The sequence below is a fragment of the Rattus rattus genome, chromosome 12, assembly GCF_011064425.1.
Source record: "Rattus rattus isolate New Zealand chromosome 12, Rrattus_CSIRO_v1, whole genome shotgun sequence".
In the NCBI taxonomy this organism is placed as follows: Eukaryota; Metazoa; Chordata; class Mammalia; order Rodentia; family Muridae; genus Rattus; species Rattus rattus.
This window is the reverse complement of record NC_046165.1, coordinates 67,814,055-67,829,627: the sequence shown is the minus strand read 5'-3', so window position 1 is coordinate 67,829,627 and position 15,573 is coordinate 67,814,055. Positions and strand designations below refer to the sequence as shown.

The window sequence follows — 15,573 nt, the reverse complement described above, 5'->3', positions numbered from 1 at the left end:
TGGAGTTTGCAGGTTGGATTGTGGTCTTGCTTTGGTCCACTATTTCCTCACTATGACATTTTGGAATAGAAATGTCTATCCTGTCATGTTGGAGGTATGTGATGTGCGTTTGGATTTTGATTTTTTATAGCAGTACAGTTACGTCATTGGATGAAAACCAAAACAGATGTTGAACTTTCATAGACTTAACATTTGTTAGAGTTTTATACGGTTTAGGGACTTAAAATTTTTTTTAAAATATGGACCGCTTCCCGAATTTGCGTGTCATCCTTGGGCAAGGGCCACGTTAATCTTCTCTGTATTGTATGTGCTGCCAAAGTGAACACGGACCAAAACTCTTAATTGGTAAGCCAGCCCCAATTAATTGTTGTCCTTTACAAGACTACGTGGTCATGGTGTCTCTTCACAACAATGGAAACCCTAACCGAGACAAGAGGTTTGTTCTGTTATCATCACCATAAGAAGCATAGAATTCCAGCAGTGATGATGTTGGAGAAGGAGCTCAGACTTCTACAACTTCATCCCCAGGAGGAAGGAGACTGTGTGCTCAACTGGACAGGTGTTGAGCACACCCACAGTGACATACTGCCTCCAATAACCCCACATATTATCTAATTAACAGTAACCTCCTAAGAGTGCTACTTCCTCTAAGACAATGAGTCAAACACATGAGTGGCTGGGGTCTCTTCGAATTCCTACCATTGCATGTTATTCAGAGCCCCCATAGGCTTGTAGCAGTACCGTTATGCCCAAATGCATTCCTTCCGACTTCTAAATGCCTCTTATGTTACAACAGTGTCCATCCTGATTAAAAGTCCAAGGTCTATCCTAAGACTCAGACAATCGCATAAGAATTATCCCTGTTGAATCAAAATCAAATTGCACACCACATAATTCCAGCATATAATGACCTTGGATACACATCACTATGCAAATATGAGGAGGGGGCATTTTGGGGAAATACTGAAGCAAAACAAGATTGAAAACCAGTGGGGCAAATAGCAGAACCTGCATCTCCCTTTGTGCTGTCAATGCACTGCTCAGATCTCCCTCTCCCTCAGACTGCAGTGCACTTCTCTCGGGGTCAGGTTGAGCTCCCAGTTTTAAGCCCTGACACTTAGCCCAAGGCTCTGCAGTGTCTAACGACTTAGTGTTCCCGGAGCAGTTCATGCTTTATCTTCACAGATTCACACCACAGCTTTTCTAGGCCTCCGGGCACTGACACCGCTGCCTTACATCTGACCTCAGTGGGTTTCTTTAGGAGCAGAGGGAGATTCTGTAACCCCTATCTTCTATTCTTGACTCTAAATCCAGATCCAAAACTCTGAGGCTGCCAGGCTCTGCTGCATGCTGGGGCGGGAACCATGGCCTACTTGGGCAATTACATCTTCACCAGCTTTCGATTTACCATGGTTTCCTTCACAACCTACGTTTGCCTCTCCTGGAATTGACCAGGCTGACCTTGTAGTCAGAGCTCAGCTTGCTTCTGTCTCCTGAGTGATAGAATTTTCTTCTTCAAAAATCTCCAGCCACACAAAACTGATAAAATGCTGTAGGTATTAAGAGAACTTATTGGAATGATTTACAGCCTGGAGTTGAACTAACTCAACAATCAGCATATGTCTGAGGGAATATCAAGAATTTAGTTGTTGCTCAGTCCCAGGAAGTTAGGTGTTTCAGACGGTCTTGTGGATAAGATGGAATCCTGAAGAAGTCGGATCCAAGAGATGGAATTGTCAGGACAAGTAAGTAAAGAAGAACGAATGGCTCCTTTTCCCAGGGGAATTATGTGGTCCTGCACTGGATGGTAGAATCTGGATCAAAGCGGTATGCAATGACACAATTGGAAACAAGTTGTTCTTAGAATTTATCCATTCCCAGTCTAATCTGACTGCCTTGAAGGCAGTGATCTCTTTACCTCTGTGCTCTAGGATGAAAAATGTGAATCTTTCATGGTCCTAAGACTTTCATGGCCATCATGCCTCATGGCTATGATCATAGCCTGTGTCTTTCAGCCTCAAGGTCTGAATCACAAGTGTGTCCTCCAAACTTGCAATGTCGTTCCATTCATTCCAGATACAGTCACGTTGACAACTGAGAATAGCCATCAGAGGAATAAAAGCCAGAACTACCGTACTTGAACCTAAGCAGCTCATTAATTCCTTTTCATGAACTGGAAGTGTTGAAGGTGGGGTCTACCTGAAGTGTCACAACTTTCATTCTACTTATTAATCTGTTTATCTCCTTAAACATAGGACTTTCCCCACATTCCCCTGCTTCTTGTCCCATTCCTCGTCAATCTCTCCTCTTTGTCTTTTTCCTTACCCAGTTTGCTTCTTTTTATCAAAACAATTTCATAAGAATGACAAGTGGCAACCACACAACACAGTCTAGACTGCTGCTGTAAGATTTCCTCTGATAATGCTGTTAATTTAAGTCTCTTCAGTTTAGCCTCAGGCACTTCTCGCAACAGTTTCAAAATCAATCACATTCCTTGCCAAAATATTACATGAATGTTCTCTAGGCAACATACTCATATTCTACTCCTCGGTAGACTCTTGTGCCAGGGTCCCACAGTTCAGTCACTCTCAGCAACACAGTCTTCTATGGTCTTATACTATGGTTCATTAAGCAGCTTTTAATTCATGCTAATTCTTTCCGAATACAATGTCCCAAAGTCCAAGGGCCTCCAAAAAATCAAGGCCGGGCCTATCATAACAATACCTAGTCCCTGGTAGCAATTTGTATCTAAAGAAGGCTTTCTACGTCTGTGAGCAGATACTATGGCTAAGGCGACTGTGATAAAGGAAAACATTTCACTGGGACTGGCTTACAGTTGTTCCATTATCACCATGGTGGAAATCAAGGTACAATACAGAGACACTTTACTGAAGAAGGGGCTGAGAGATCTACATCTTGAACTCCAGGCAGCAGAAAGGCACTGTGGACAACATGTGACATAGCTTCAACATAGGATAACTCAAAGCCCACCCTGCCTCTCAGGGACACATTTTGTCCAACATGTACACATATTATTCAGAAAGACCACTGCTTCGAATAGTACCAGTACTGTGGGCCAAGCATGCAAATATGAGTCTGTGGAGGCCTTCCCTACTCCCACCACCTCAATTCCTGTTCAAGACATTCATTTATGTTGTCCCTCAGTTTCCCTTCCCCATTAAAGTCAGCAGGAGCAATGACTTCCATCATATATCTTCAAGATGAGTGGTTTCCCAACCCCATATCTGAAGTGATTCATGCAATTCCTCAGGTTTTTGTAACCATAAAATTGCTGTCCTTGAGACTTCATAAAAGTTTTCTTCCTAATATTAAAAACCAGAAGGCAGATATCTGATACTTTTGATATCTTTAGGTGATTCCTATGTTACATTAGCTCCATTAACTCCAACCACATCACGGCCAATAATGAACAATCTCTCCTCTAACCACAGTAAGTGGATGCACTCTCCAGTGAGTATGACATGTGCAGGCTACAGAGAATTTCCTTTTTCTGTGTCCTTCATATAGACTTGTAGCAGGAAATGTGACCCTGACGAGAGGCTACTTTTACCACCTCTAAAGATCAGGGAAAAGTATATTTTCCCATTTCAGAGATCTGTACCAGAGGTAGGACATCTGACTTCAAGTGATTAAGCTAAACTCCTCAGAAGGATGCCTAGGACTTTGAGATTTAGTTAATTCTAGATATAATCAAGTTGAAGGAAATCACAATATCTGTTGGGAGCTGTGTCCTTAAACCCTCCATTATTGATGTTAATATTATAGTTAGAGTTAGGTATGACTGGGTTCATTAAGAGGTCAGGACAATGGAATATCCCCAGCCAGCTGCAGAAAGCTAATACAAATTTGTTGGTCAGGATGCCTAATGATATGACAAACTTGTGACCTTTCTGAGAAACCAACATCCTCTTCATGTCAACCAATTGCCTGAGGTGTTGAAGTCAGATGATTTCCTGAGCACAAGAGCACAGTGTCTTTGGCCTGTGTAAATGTTTCCCGATTCCCCCCTCCCTCTGTTATCTCCTCTATGGTATAAATTCCACCTTGGGAAAAAATAAAATTTTTCTCCTTGATCAGACTCTTCTCTAGGCCTCCTTCTTTGTGTCTCTTGTCCCCATTCTCTCCTAGGTGGTCCCCAACCTCGGCTGACTGACCTTTAGGACAGGGCACACTGGTGCCCAATGTGGAGCCCTGGAAAATTTTTGGAGGGGAAGGAGGAACAAAAATAGGATTAGGGGCCATGAGGTCTGGGGATGAGGAATGTACAGGCTCTTTTAACAATTTTATGCTAAATATAATCCCTGTATCAGCACCTGATTGAAGAATTCTAAGGCCCCAAGTATATCCACGTGTCCAATCCTGGTTTTGACCCTAATAGGTAAATTTAATATTTAGGGGAATGCACCAACACCTTGTTTTAGAATTAGAACCGTCACAATGGGAATCTGGGACACACATAGTAGTAGGACGGGAGGTATTATATATCAAACAACACAGTGCATTAGGTGATAAAATTCTTAAGAGAAGGGGAAAGTGGCCAGCAAGAAAGCTAGGGGTGTCCAGGTGAGAGCTGGAGGAACAAGCAGGTCAGGTGACAAATACCATTCAGTCACACAGCTAAACTAGGAAGCCTTCTTGGGATGAAAAGGCCAGTGCAAATAAGGAGCACAAGCTTTGTGCCTGTGAAACAAGAAGGCGAGAGGAGGGGCAGCTGGAAATATCAATCTGACTGACAATCATATCACCTCAGGTGGAAAGACCCTCACTCAAGTCTCAGGATAGCGCGCTCCAGGAAACTCGAGAGACCTTCTTGATGCAAAAGGAAGAGGCACTTTAATGACAGAGCTCCGGGCCAACACGTGTCTCATGCAGGAGATAGAGGAGTCGACCCCGAAGCTCAGAAATCAGGGGTTTATATAGGAAAAGTTAGGGAATTTGGCGCAGTTACACATAATTGGCTGATTCAAGCAGTGGCGGGCTAATTTTGGCCCTCGATTACATCAGCGAGTAGTACCTGTAAGTTAACATTCCGGTGACGTGGTAGGGCAGTTTATTTTGGTTAGTAGGCAGTCAACTTAACCTCAGAGAGGTAGGGAGGAAGGGGAGAGTAGGCGATTCCAGATGGTCCACGGCCTTGTGGAGATTGTTTATCCCTTATGGTCAGCTATTTTTTTTGATGACTTGGCAGCCTTATTTCAGGCTTGTTCAGGCATGTGCAGGCCTACCTCTTTCTGTTTCTTTCCATTTCCTGCTTGAGTATAGATTTTGTGCTTTTTAACTACAGGTACTTAAATTTTAACTCCTTCAAGGTCAGGATTGATTTTCAAAATAAACAATAACTGGTTCCTTATTAAATCTAAAGTGATGTAACTGTTCAAGGTGCAATGGCAAATGAACTATGTATATGAAACCAGGCCACGATTAGACCTACCATGATATAACAATCCCTCTTCCTTCTATAAATGAGTTACAAATTTAGGATTGTGGCAAAGTACCTTGACAGACATTCTTTGGGTACCGAACACTTAAATTTTTCATATTTTCTCAATGGTTATTATATATACTGTGTTATATATAATAGACAACTCAATTTTGTATCTGTTTTCCTTGTATTCTGAGGAATTTGAGTCTGAGAACAATGGACCCTAGTTCTACAGCAAGAGAGAATGAATCACTGAGCTGATGTCTGGGAAGTAGAGGTTCTCCTTGAGGAGCAGGAGCCAAAGTGTTGAGAGTCTGATAAACAGAGGGAACATTAGAGGTGCCAGACCCCATAAAAAGGAACCTCCAACATTAAGTACCACATCCTTTGCCTCTCTACACTTATGGCCTCCACTGAAGTGACAAAATAAAACGTAAGACAGTTATGCCATAGAAATTTATTTAATGTCCTATTTTCCTCTAAACACATACAGAAATTGAGTATCCATAGAGTGCTTACTATGAATAGCATCCATAGAATGCTTTTTTAGAAAAGAAAAAAGTCTCCACATGTCCTCACTAAGGTCTTGGGCTGCCATCACAAGTAGAGCACGGCAGCTGAAGGTTGGTGTCTCCAGGAACAGAGGCAGGAAGTACAGGCGGAACTGACAATGGATAGGTGTCCTTCCAGGCATACCATCTGCAATCTAGTGAATTCTGATTGTACATCATCAGGGATGGCTTCCCATGGAGCTGCCCAGATGGTATAGATGTGGCAGAAGCCCATGGCTGTTGAACTGGAGATGGCATCACCATTGGAGGTTGAGGGTACATGGACACCATGGGGTTACCAGACCAATCATACAGAGCACCTGAGAGAAGAAAAACAAAAAGAGAGACTTTGAAAATGTCACCCTCACTCTCCCTGACTCACTAAGTAATTGCCTGGCCTCTGGTTCAGAGTCACCTGTGAATAAGGTCCAAATACCATTGCCTTTGGGTGACAGAGAAAGGTACCCACACAGAGCAGGGTGCTGTGTGAAGCAAAGGACTATGGTTAAAGGACTTCCCTCAACTGTGTGCTCTGCCCTATGTCCAGCTGATGTTACTCTCTGGGACCTGAAGAGTCCTCTCTACATAGGACACTCACCTGGGATGTGGTCTCTCTGGGATCTGTAACCCAAGATCCTGTACAGTTCTGATGCATAAGGAGAAAACAAGGGTTCAGACCTTGGCCTCTCAGTACAAAGAATTCTGTGCAGGTCCATCATGGATAACATCAATTGAAGGCAGCTATTCCAGCTCTTCCACACACCCCAAGTATTGAGGCGCATGGAAAGGGACTTGGCCTTCCTTTTGATATTGGCTTGGTGCCCCATTTCATATTCAACCACTTTCCACTCTTGCAGGAAGATCCAGATTTCATGCTCAATCCACGGGCTCTCAAAAGAACCTGCTAAGGACAAAGGGAGGTGATGAGTATATCATACGTCACACATATGTACATGCCACCTTCTCTCAGAAAATCTGGCTGCACATTGATTAGCCAGAAATGGTTTCATTCAGTTTTGGAGTGTTTATGGATGCTGTCTTGCTAGACTTGTTACAGCATGTACCCAACTTTTAAATGGATGAAGTACACTCACTGGGAAAGCATAGGTGTCTCCCAGATTGAGGGAAGACAGCTCAGAATTCAACCATATCCACAGCATTAGTGCTGCCAGGGAATGTTGTACCTGCCTAGACTCATGAGCACCTGCACTACAGAACGACACTCAGAATCTTTATCTCTTCTGTGAGAAGGGGAGATGTCAGATAACCCTGAGTGCCTGTCTAACCTTGCCACAGATAACCAAATATGGTCTCTTACATCTACTTGCTATCACAGAACAAGAAACATAACAAAAGAGTTTAGGATTAAGAGTGAATTGATAGAATCCCACAGTTCCCTGTACCCAAATCCCATGGTAAAGAGAGCTGAACACCCAGGAGTGCAGACATCCTGAGACCGCAGGACAGACTGCCACCTCTGCACACCTCAGCCCACATCCCTGGTCCAGGGGGAAACTGCACAGTGCCTCCGGAAACAGGGATATAGGAACAGAGAGCCGCAGGACCCATGGTTCTGTTCTGTGCCCAGGACTGAACTGAACCAGCCAAACAGCTCCCTGCACCCAAATCCCATGGGGGAGAGAGCTAGACCCTCAGAAGTATAGATACTCCTGAGAAGTCAAAGGAGACTACCCTCTGCCCACAGTCCAGACCCAAGAGGGAATCACCTAGTGACAACTGTGCCCCCTGGGTGCAAGGACCTAGGAGCAATCAGGGGCAGGAACCTTTGTTTCCTGCCCACACCTAGAGCTGAAAGACAGTCTCCAGCAGTGCCATCACACCTGTAATCAGAGCACCTGTTCTCAGGAAAGGCTGAAAGAAAACAGGAAAAGAGTTCTATAGGAGTACTGACACAGAGGCCTACAGCAGGGCCAAGTCACTCTCAGAAACAGCAAGACAAGCAAACACCAGAGACAACCCAATGGCTAGAGGCAAGCACAGGAACCTAAGCAACAGAAACCAAGACTACTTGGCATCATCAGAGCCCAGTTCTCCCACCAAAGAAAATACTGGATATCCAAACACATCAGAAAAGCAAGAGTTAGATTGAAAAATCACATTTTTTTTATAATGATGGAGGACTTTAAGAAAGACATAAAGAATTCCCTTAAAGAAATGCAGGAAAACACAAGTAAACAAGTAGAAGCCCTTATAGAGGCAACACAAAAATCCCTGAAAGAATTACAGGAAAATACAACCAACAGGTGAACGAATTGAAAATGGAAATAGAAACAATAAAGAAAGCACAAAAGGAGACAACCCTGTATATAGAAAACCCAAGGAAGAGACAAGGAGCCATAGATACAAACATCACCAACAGAATTTAAGAGATAGAAGAGAGAATCTCAAGGGCAGAAGATATCATAGAAAAACATCCACACAACTGTCAAAGATAATGTAAAACACAAAAAGCTGCTAGCCCAAAATATCCAGGATATCCAGGACACAATGAGAAGATCAAACCGAAGGATAATAGGTATAGAAGAGAGTGAAGACTCCCAGCTCAAAGGACCAGTAAATATCTTCAACAAAATCATAGAGGAAAACTTCCCTAACCTAAAGAAAGAGATACAAGCATACAAGAAGCCTAAAGAACTCCAAATAGATTGGACCAGAAGAGAAATTCCTCCTGTCACATAATAGTTAAGACACCAAATGCACAAAACAAAGAAAGAATATTAAAAGCAGTGAGGGAAAAAGGTCAAGTGACATATAAAGGCAGACCTATAAGAATTACACCAGACTTCTCACCAGAGACTGTGAAAGCCAGAAGATCCTGGACAGATGTCATACAGACCCTAAGAGAACACAAATGCCAGCCCAAGTTACTGTATCCAGCAAAACTCTCAATTAACATAGATGGAGAAACCAAGATATTCCATGACAAAATTTACATAATATCTTTCTACAAATCCAGCCCTACAAATGACAATAGATGGAGAACTCCAACATACAGAGAGAAACTACACCATACAGAAAGCAAGAATATAATTTCCTTGCAATGAAACCAAAAGAGAGACAAACAAACATAATTCCACCTCTAACAATGAAAATAAGAGGAAGTGACAATCACTATTCCTTAATATCTCTCAACATCAACAGACTCAAGTCCCCAGAGGACCCAGCATTTTGCTGCATGCAGGAAACACACCTCAGAGACAAAGACAGTCACTACCTCCAAGTAAATGGTTGGAAAACAACTTTCCAAGCAAATGATCCGATGAAACAAGCTGGAGTTGCCATTCTAATATCAAACATAATTGATTTTCAACCAAAAGTCATTAAAAAAGATAAGGAAGGACACTTCATATTCATCAAAGGAAAAATCCACCAAGATTAACTCTCAATCCTAAATATCTATGCTCCAAATGTAAGGGCACCTACATTCATAAAAGAAACCTTACTAAAGCACACATTGCACCTCACAAGATAATAGTAGGAGATTTCAACACCCCACTCTCATCAACGGACAGGTCATGGAAACAGAAATTAAACAGAGACATAGAGAAACTAACAGAAGTTATGAACCAAATGGATTTAACAGATATTTATAGAACATTCCATTCTAAATCAAAAAGATATACCTTCTTCTCAGCACATCATGGAACCTTCTCCAAAATTGACCATATACTCAGTCACAAAACAGGTCTCAACAGATACAGGAAGATAGACATAATCCCATGCATCCTATCAGATCACCACACACTAAGATATGTCTTCAATAACAACAATAATGACAGAGCATACATACATACGTTTTCTACAGCTTTTAGGTGTGCTGTCAAGCTGCTGACATATGCTCTCTCCTGTTTCTTTCTACAGGCACTCAGAGTTATGAGTTTTCCTCTTAGTACCACTTTCATTGTGTCCCATAAGTTTGGGAATGTTGTATCTTCATTTTCATTAAATTCTAAGAAGTCTTTAATTTCTTTCTTTATTTCTTCCTTGACCAAGTTGTCATTGAGTAGACCAAGTAGAAACAAAAAGGACTATACAAAGAATCAACAAAACCAGGAGCTGGTTCTTTGAGAGAATCAACAAGAGTGATAAACCCTTAGCCAGACTAAGCAGAGGACACAGAGAGAGCATCCAAATTAACAAAATCAGAAATGAAAGGGAGACATAACAACAGAACCTGAAGAAATTTAAAAAAAAATCATCAGATTCTACTACAAAAGCCTATATTCAACAAAACTGGAAAATCTGGAGGAAATGGACAATTTTCTAGACAGATACCAGGTACCAAAGTTAAATCAGGAAGAGATAAACCATCTAAACAACTCCATAACTCCTAAAGAAATAGAAACAATCATTAAAAGTCTCCCAACCAAAAAAAGCCCAGGACCAGATGTGTTTAGTGCAGAATTCTATCAGACCTTCATAGAAGACCTCATACCAATGCTGTCCAAACTATTCCACAAAATAGAGACAGATGGAGCTCTACCAAATTCCTTCTATGAAGCCACAATTACTCTTATACCTAAACCACACAAAGACCCAAGAAAGAGAGAAAACTTCAGACCAATTTCCCTTATGAATATTGTCGCAAAAATACTCAATAAAATTCTTGCAAAGCAAATCCAAGAACACATCAAAATGATCATCCATGATGATCAAGTAGGCTTCATCCCAGGGATGCAGGGATGGTTTAATATACGGAAATCCATCAATGTAATACACTATATAAACAAACTTAAAGATAAGAACCACATGATCATTTCATTAGATGCTGAGAAAGCATTTGACAAAATTCAACACCCCTTCATGATAAAAGTCCTGGAAAGATCAGGAATTCAAGGCCCATATCTACACATAGTAAAAGCAATGTTCAGAAAACCAGTAGCTAACATCAAACTAAATGGAGAGAAACTTGAATCAATCCCATTAAAATCAGGGACTAGACAAGGCTGCCCACTCTCTCCCTACTTATTCAATATAGTACTCGAAGTCCTAGCCAGCAATCAGACAGCAAAAGGAGGTCAAAGGGATACAAATTGGAAGGGAAGAAATCAAAATATCACTATTTGCAGATGATATGTAGTATATTTAAGTGACCCCAAAAGTTCCACCAGAGAACTAATTAACCTGATAAACAACTTCAGCAACGTGGCTGGGTATAAAATTAACTCAAACAAATCAGTAGCCCTCCTCTACTCAAAGGATAAACAGGCTGAGAAAAAAATTAGGGAAATGACACCCTTCACAATAGTCCTAAATGATATAAAATATCTTGGTGTGACTTTAGCCAAGCAAGTGAAAGATCTGTATAACAAGAACTTCGAGTCTCTGAAGAAAGAAATTGAGGAAGATCTCAGAAGATGGAAAGATCTTCCATGCTCATGGATTGGCAGGACTAATATAGTAAAGATGGACATTTTGCCAAAATCAATCTACAGATTCAATGCAATCCCCATCAAAATTCCTACTCAATTCTTTATAGAGATAGAAAAAGCAATTTGCAAATTCATTTGGAATAACAAAAAACCCAGGTTAGTGAAAACTATTCTCAACAATAAAAGAACATCTGGGCGAATCACCATCCCTGCCTTCAAGCAATATTACAGAGCAGTGGTCATAAAAACTGTATGTTTTTGGTACAGAGACAGGCAGATAAATCAGTGGAACAGTATTGAAGACATAGAAATAAATCCACACACCTATAGTCACTTGATCTTTGAAAAGAAGCTAAAACTATCCAGTGGAAGAAAGATAGCATTTTCAACACAGGTGCTGGTTCAACTAGAGGTCAGCATGTAGAAGAATGCAAATAGATCTATTCTTATCACCATGTACAAAGCTTAAGTCCAAGTGGATCAAGGACCTCCACATCAAACCAGATACTCAAATTAATAGAAGAAAAAGTGGGGAAGCATCTCGAACACATGGGCACTGGAGAAAATTTCCTGAACAAAACACCAATGGCTTATGCTCTAAGATCAAGAATCGACAAATGGGACCTCATAAAACTGCAAAGCTTCTGTAAGGCAAAAGACACTGTCATTAGGACAAAACGGCAACCAACAGATTGGGAAAAGATCTTTACCAATCTTACATCTGATAGAGGGCAAATATCCAAAATATACAAAGAACTCAAGAAGTTAGTCCGCAGGGAGACAAATAGCCCTATTAAAAAATGGGGTACAAACCTAAACAAAACATTGTCAGCTGAGGATTATCGAATGGCCAAAAAGCACCTAAAGAAATGTTGAACATTCTTAGTCATCAGGGGAATGCAAATCAAAACAACCCTGAGATTCCACCTCACACCAGTGAAAATGGCTAAGATAAAAAACTCAGGTAACAGCAGATGCTGGTGAGGATATGGAGAAAGAGGAACACTCCTCCATTGTTGGTGGGATTGCAGACTAGTACAACCATTCTGGAAATCAGTCTGGAGGTTCCTCAGAAAATTGGACATTCCACTACCTGAGGACCCAGCTATACCTCTCTTAGGCATATATGCAAAAGATGCTCCAACATATAACAAGGAAACATGCTCCACTATGTTCATAGCAGCCTTATTTATAATAGCCAGAAGCTAGAAAGAACCCAGATGCCCTTCAATAGAGGAATGGATTCAAAAAATATGGTACATCTACATAATGGAGTACTACTCAGCTATCAAAACAATGACTTCATGAAATTCATAGGCAAATGGAATGAACTAGAAAATGTCATCCTGAGTGAGGTAACTCAATCACAGAAAAACACACTTGGTATGCACTCATTGATAAGTGGATATTAGCCAAAAAGCTCGAATTACCCAAGATGCAATCCATAGACCACAGAAAGCTCAAGAAGGAGGACCAAAATGTGGATGCTTCCACTCCTTCTTAAAAGGGAAAAAATATTCATATGAGGGGATATGGAAGCAACATTTAGAGCAGCAACTGAAGGGACGGCCATTCAGAGCCTGCCCCACATGTGGCCCATATACAGCCACCAAAAGTAGATAAGATTGATGAAGCTAAAAAATGCATGCTGAAAGGGACCGGATATAGATCTCTCTTGAGAGACACCTCCAGAGCATGTCCAATACAGAGGTCAATGCTAGCAGTAAACCACTGAACTGAGAACAGGACCCTCTTAGGGGTATTAGAGGAAGTATTGAAAGACTTGAAGGAGCTTGCAATCCCAGAGCTTCCAGGAATATACCGAAATACTACTGAAAGAATATACATGGGCTGACCCAGGGGTCCAACTGCATATGTAGCAGAAAATAGCCTTGTTGGGGCACCAGTGGAAGGGGAAGCCCTTGGTCCCACCAAGGTTGGAACCCCTTGCAGGGGAATATGGGGGGGGGAGCAGTAAGGTGGATGTATGGGGGGAATACCCATATGGCGGGGGGAGGGGTTGGGGGCTTAAGGACAGGAAACTGGGAAGGGGAACATCATTTGAAATGTAAGTAAAGAAATAGATCTAATGAAAATTTTAAAAAAAGAATTATGATTAAGCAAAGATTTGATTTTAAATACCTAAAGAGTTTTGTCCATCATGGGTCAGGCTCCATGTCTTATTTGCTTCTTCAGTGTCACTCACACTTTGGACTTTGTTTGCTTCTCCCTGTGCAGAAATGAATAAATCAAATCTTAACAGTTTTCACGCTACAGGAATCCCTGTCTCCCAGCTGTGAATGGACTCAGGAACCAGCTATGCAAAGGACTCTTCTTTCTTCAAACACAGCTGCTGGTCCATTCTCACCTAATGGCAACTTGACTGTGAATTTAAACCAAGGACAGTCTAGGGTGAACTGGGCGTGTGATCAAGTGGAAGCTAAGGAACAGAAGCACCTGTCTTTTGAGAGGACCTCAGCCACTCTCTCAAGCTCACTCTCTCCCCGTTATCTGCAGGGGAAAAAAATCCCTTTCAAAAACTCCTAATAAACTCTCCCTGTGCTTTAAACATAAGGCATCAAGAACCTTTTGAAACTATACTTTTCCATTCTATATCAGAGGACATGGGTGTCTGCAAGGTGGCCATGATGTCATTCACTCTTAAGAAGTATGGGGATCCCAGAAGTTCAGCATCATTCTTGGCTACATAGTTGGTAGTGGGAATGCACTGGATAATTAAGAGGCTGATTCAATAAACTAAAATCAAGAAACCTAAAAACAAAATAAATCTGGTTCTTGTACCTCTGCAAAAACAGTCACTGAACAGTTGACCTCCAAGACTTCCTGTCTGAGAACCAGAGGATCCTGAGTGGGCATCATCAATGATGGGTTCCCATGAAGGTCTCCAGAAGATGCAGGTAGGCCAGAATCCCAAGGTTGTTGTAATGGAGGTGGCATCAACATTGGAGGTTGAGAGTACATGGAGAGCAGGGGGTTACCAGACCAATCATACAGAGCACCTGGGAGGAGAAGAAACAGAGCGAGTGAGAGAGAGTGAGCATCAAAATGAAACCTTCATTCTCCCTGACTCACTATAAGTAATTGCCAGGCCTTTGGCTCAGAGTCACCTATGAGTAAGTCCAAATTCCATTGGTTGGAGGTGACAGAGAAAGATAAACACACACAGAGCAGGCTGCTATGCGAAGTAAAGGCCTTTGGCAAAAGGACTTCCCTCAATTGTGAGCTCGAATCTATGTCCATGGGATGCTACACTCTGGGACATGAAGAGTCCTGTCTACACAGCAGACTCACCTGGGACTTGGTTTTCCTGGGGTCTGTGTCCCAAGATCTTGTATAGGTTCCATGCATAAGGAGAAAACAAGGGTTCAGTCCCTGGATGCTCATTACAAAGAGTTCTGTGTAGGTCTCTCATGGAGAGCATTAGTTGAAGGCAGCTATTCCAGGTCTTCCTCAGGCCCCGCTTATACAGGCGCCCACAAAGGGCCTTGACCTTCTTTTGGATCTTGCCTTCATGCCCCATTTCATACTCAACCACTTCCCACTCCTGCAGGAAGATCCAGATCTCATGCTCAATCCATGGCCTCTCATAGGAACCTGCTAGGGACAGAGAGAAGAGATGAGTATATCAAATGTCACACACATGTACATGTCACCTTTCTTGGACTCTTTTGGCACATTGAATGGCCCAAAATGACATCATTCATTTATAAAGTCAAATGAACACTGTCTTGTCAGCCCTGTTACAGCACCTACCCAGCTCTTACATGGATGAAGTACACTCACTGGGAAAGCATAGGTGTGTACATGTATAGGGAAGCCATCTCAGGATTCAACCATATCCACAGCATTAGAGCTCCCAGGGAACGTTATACCTGCATAGACTCATGAGCACGTGCACTACAGGGAGACGCTCAGACCCTTTGGCTCCTCTGGGTGAAAGGCAGACATCAGATAACCCTGAGTGCCAGTCTAACCTTGCCACAGATGTCCACATCTGGGCTCTTGCATTTACTCACTGTCACGGAATAAAGAAGTATGCTAGCAGAGTTTCGGGTTAGCACAGGTTGGACTCTACATACCTGAGGGCCTTTGGCCTTGCCTCGACCTCCTTCTCCTACTGGTTTCATCAGTGGTTCTCGCACTTTGGACTTGGTTTGCTACTCTC

General features: G+C 42.1%; 1 protein-coding gene and 1 pseudogene across 1 annotated transcript; both read right to left on the bottom strand.

The window, feature by feature from the left end:
- Positions 1-233: 233 nt before the first annotated feature.
- On the bottom strand, positions 234-326 carry LOC116914183 (annotated as a pseudogene).
- A 1,650-nt stretch (positions 327-1,976) lies between these two features.
- LOC116913205 lies at positions 1,977-15,535 on the bottom strand. Its single transcript, XM_032917389.1, has 6 exons — positions 15,488-15,535; positions 14,700-14,952; positions 6,593-6,895; positions 6,056-6,314; positions 4,065-4,118; positions 1,977-2,094 (listed from the first exon to the last, which is right to left on the bottom strand). Exons 1-6 carry the CDS (start codon positions 15,533-15,535, stop codon positions 1,977-1,979), a joined length of 1,035 nt encoding a protein of 344 aa, XP_032773280.1.
- Positions 15,536-15,573: the final 38 nt, after the last annotated feature.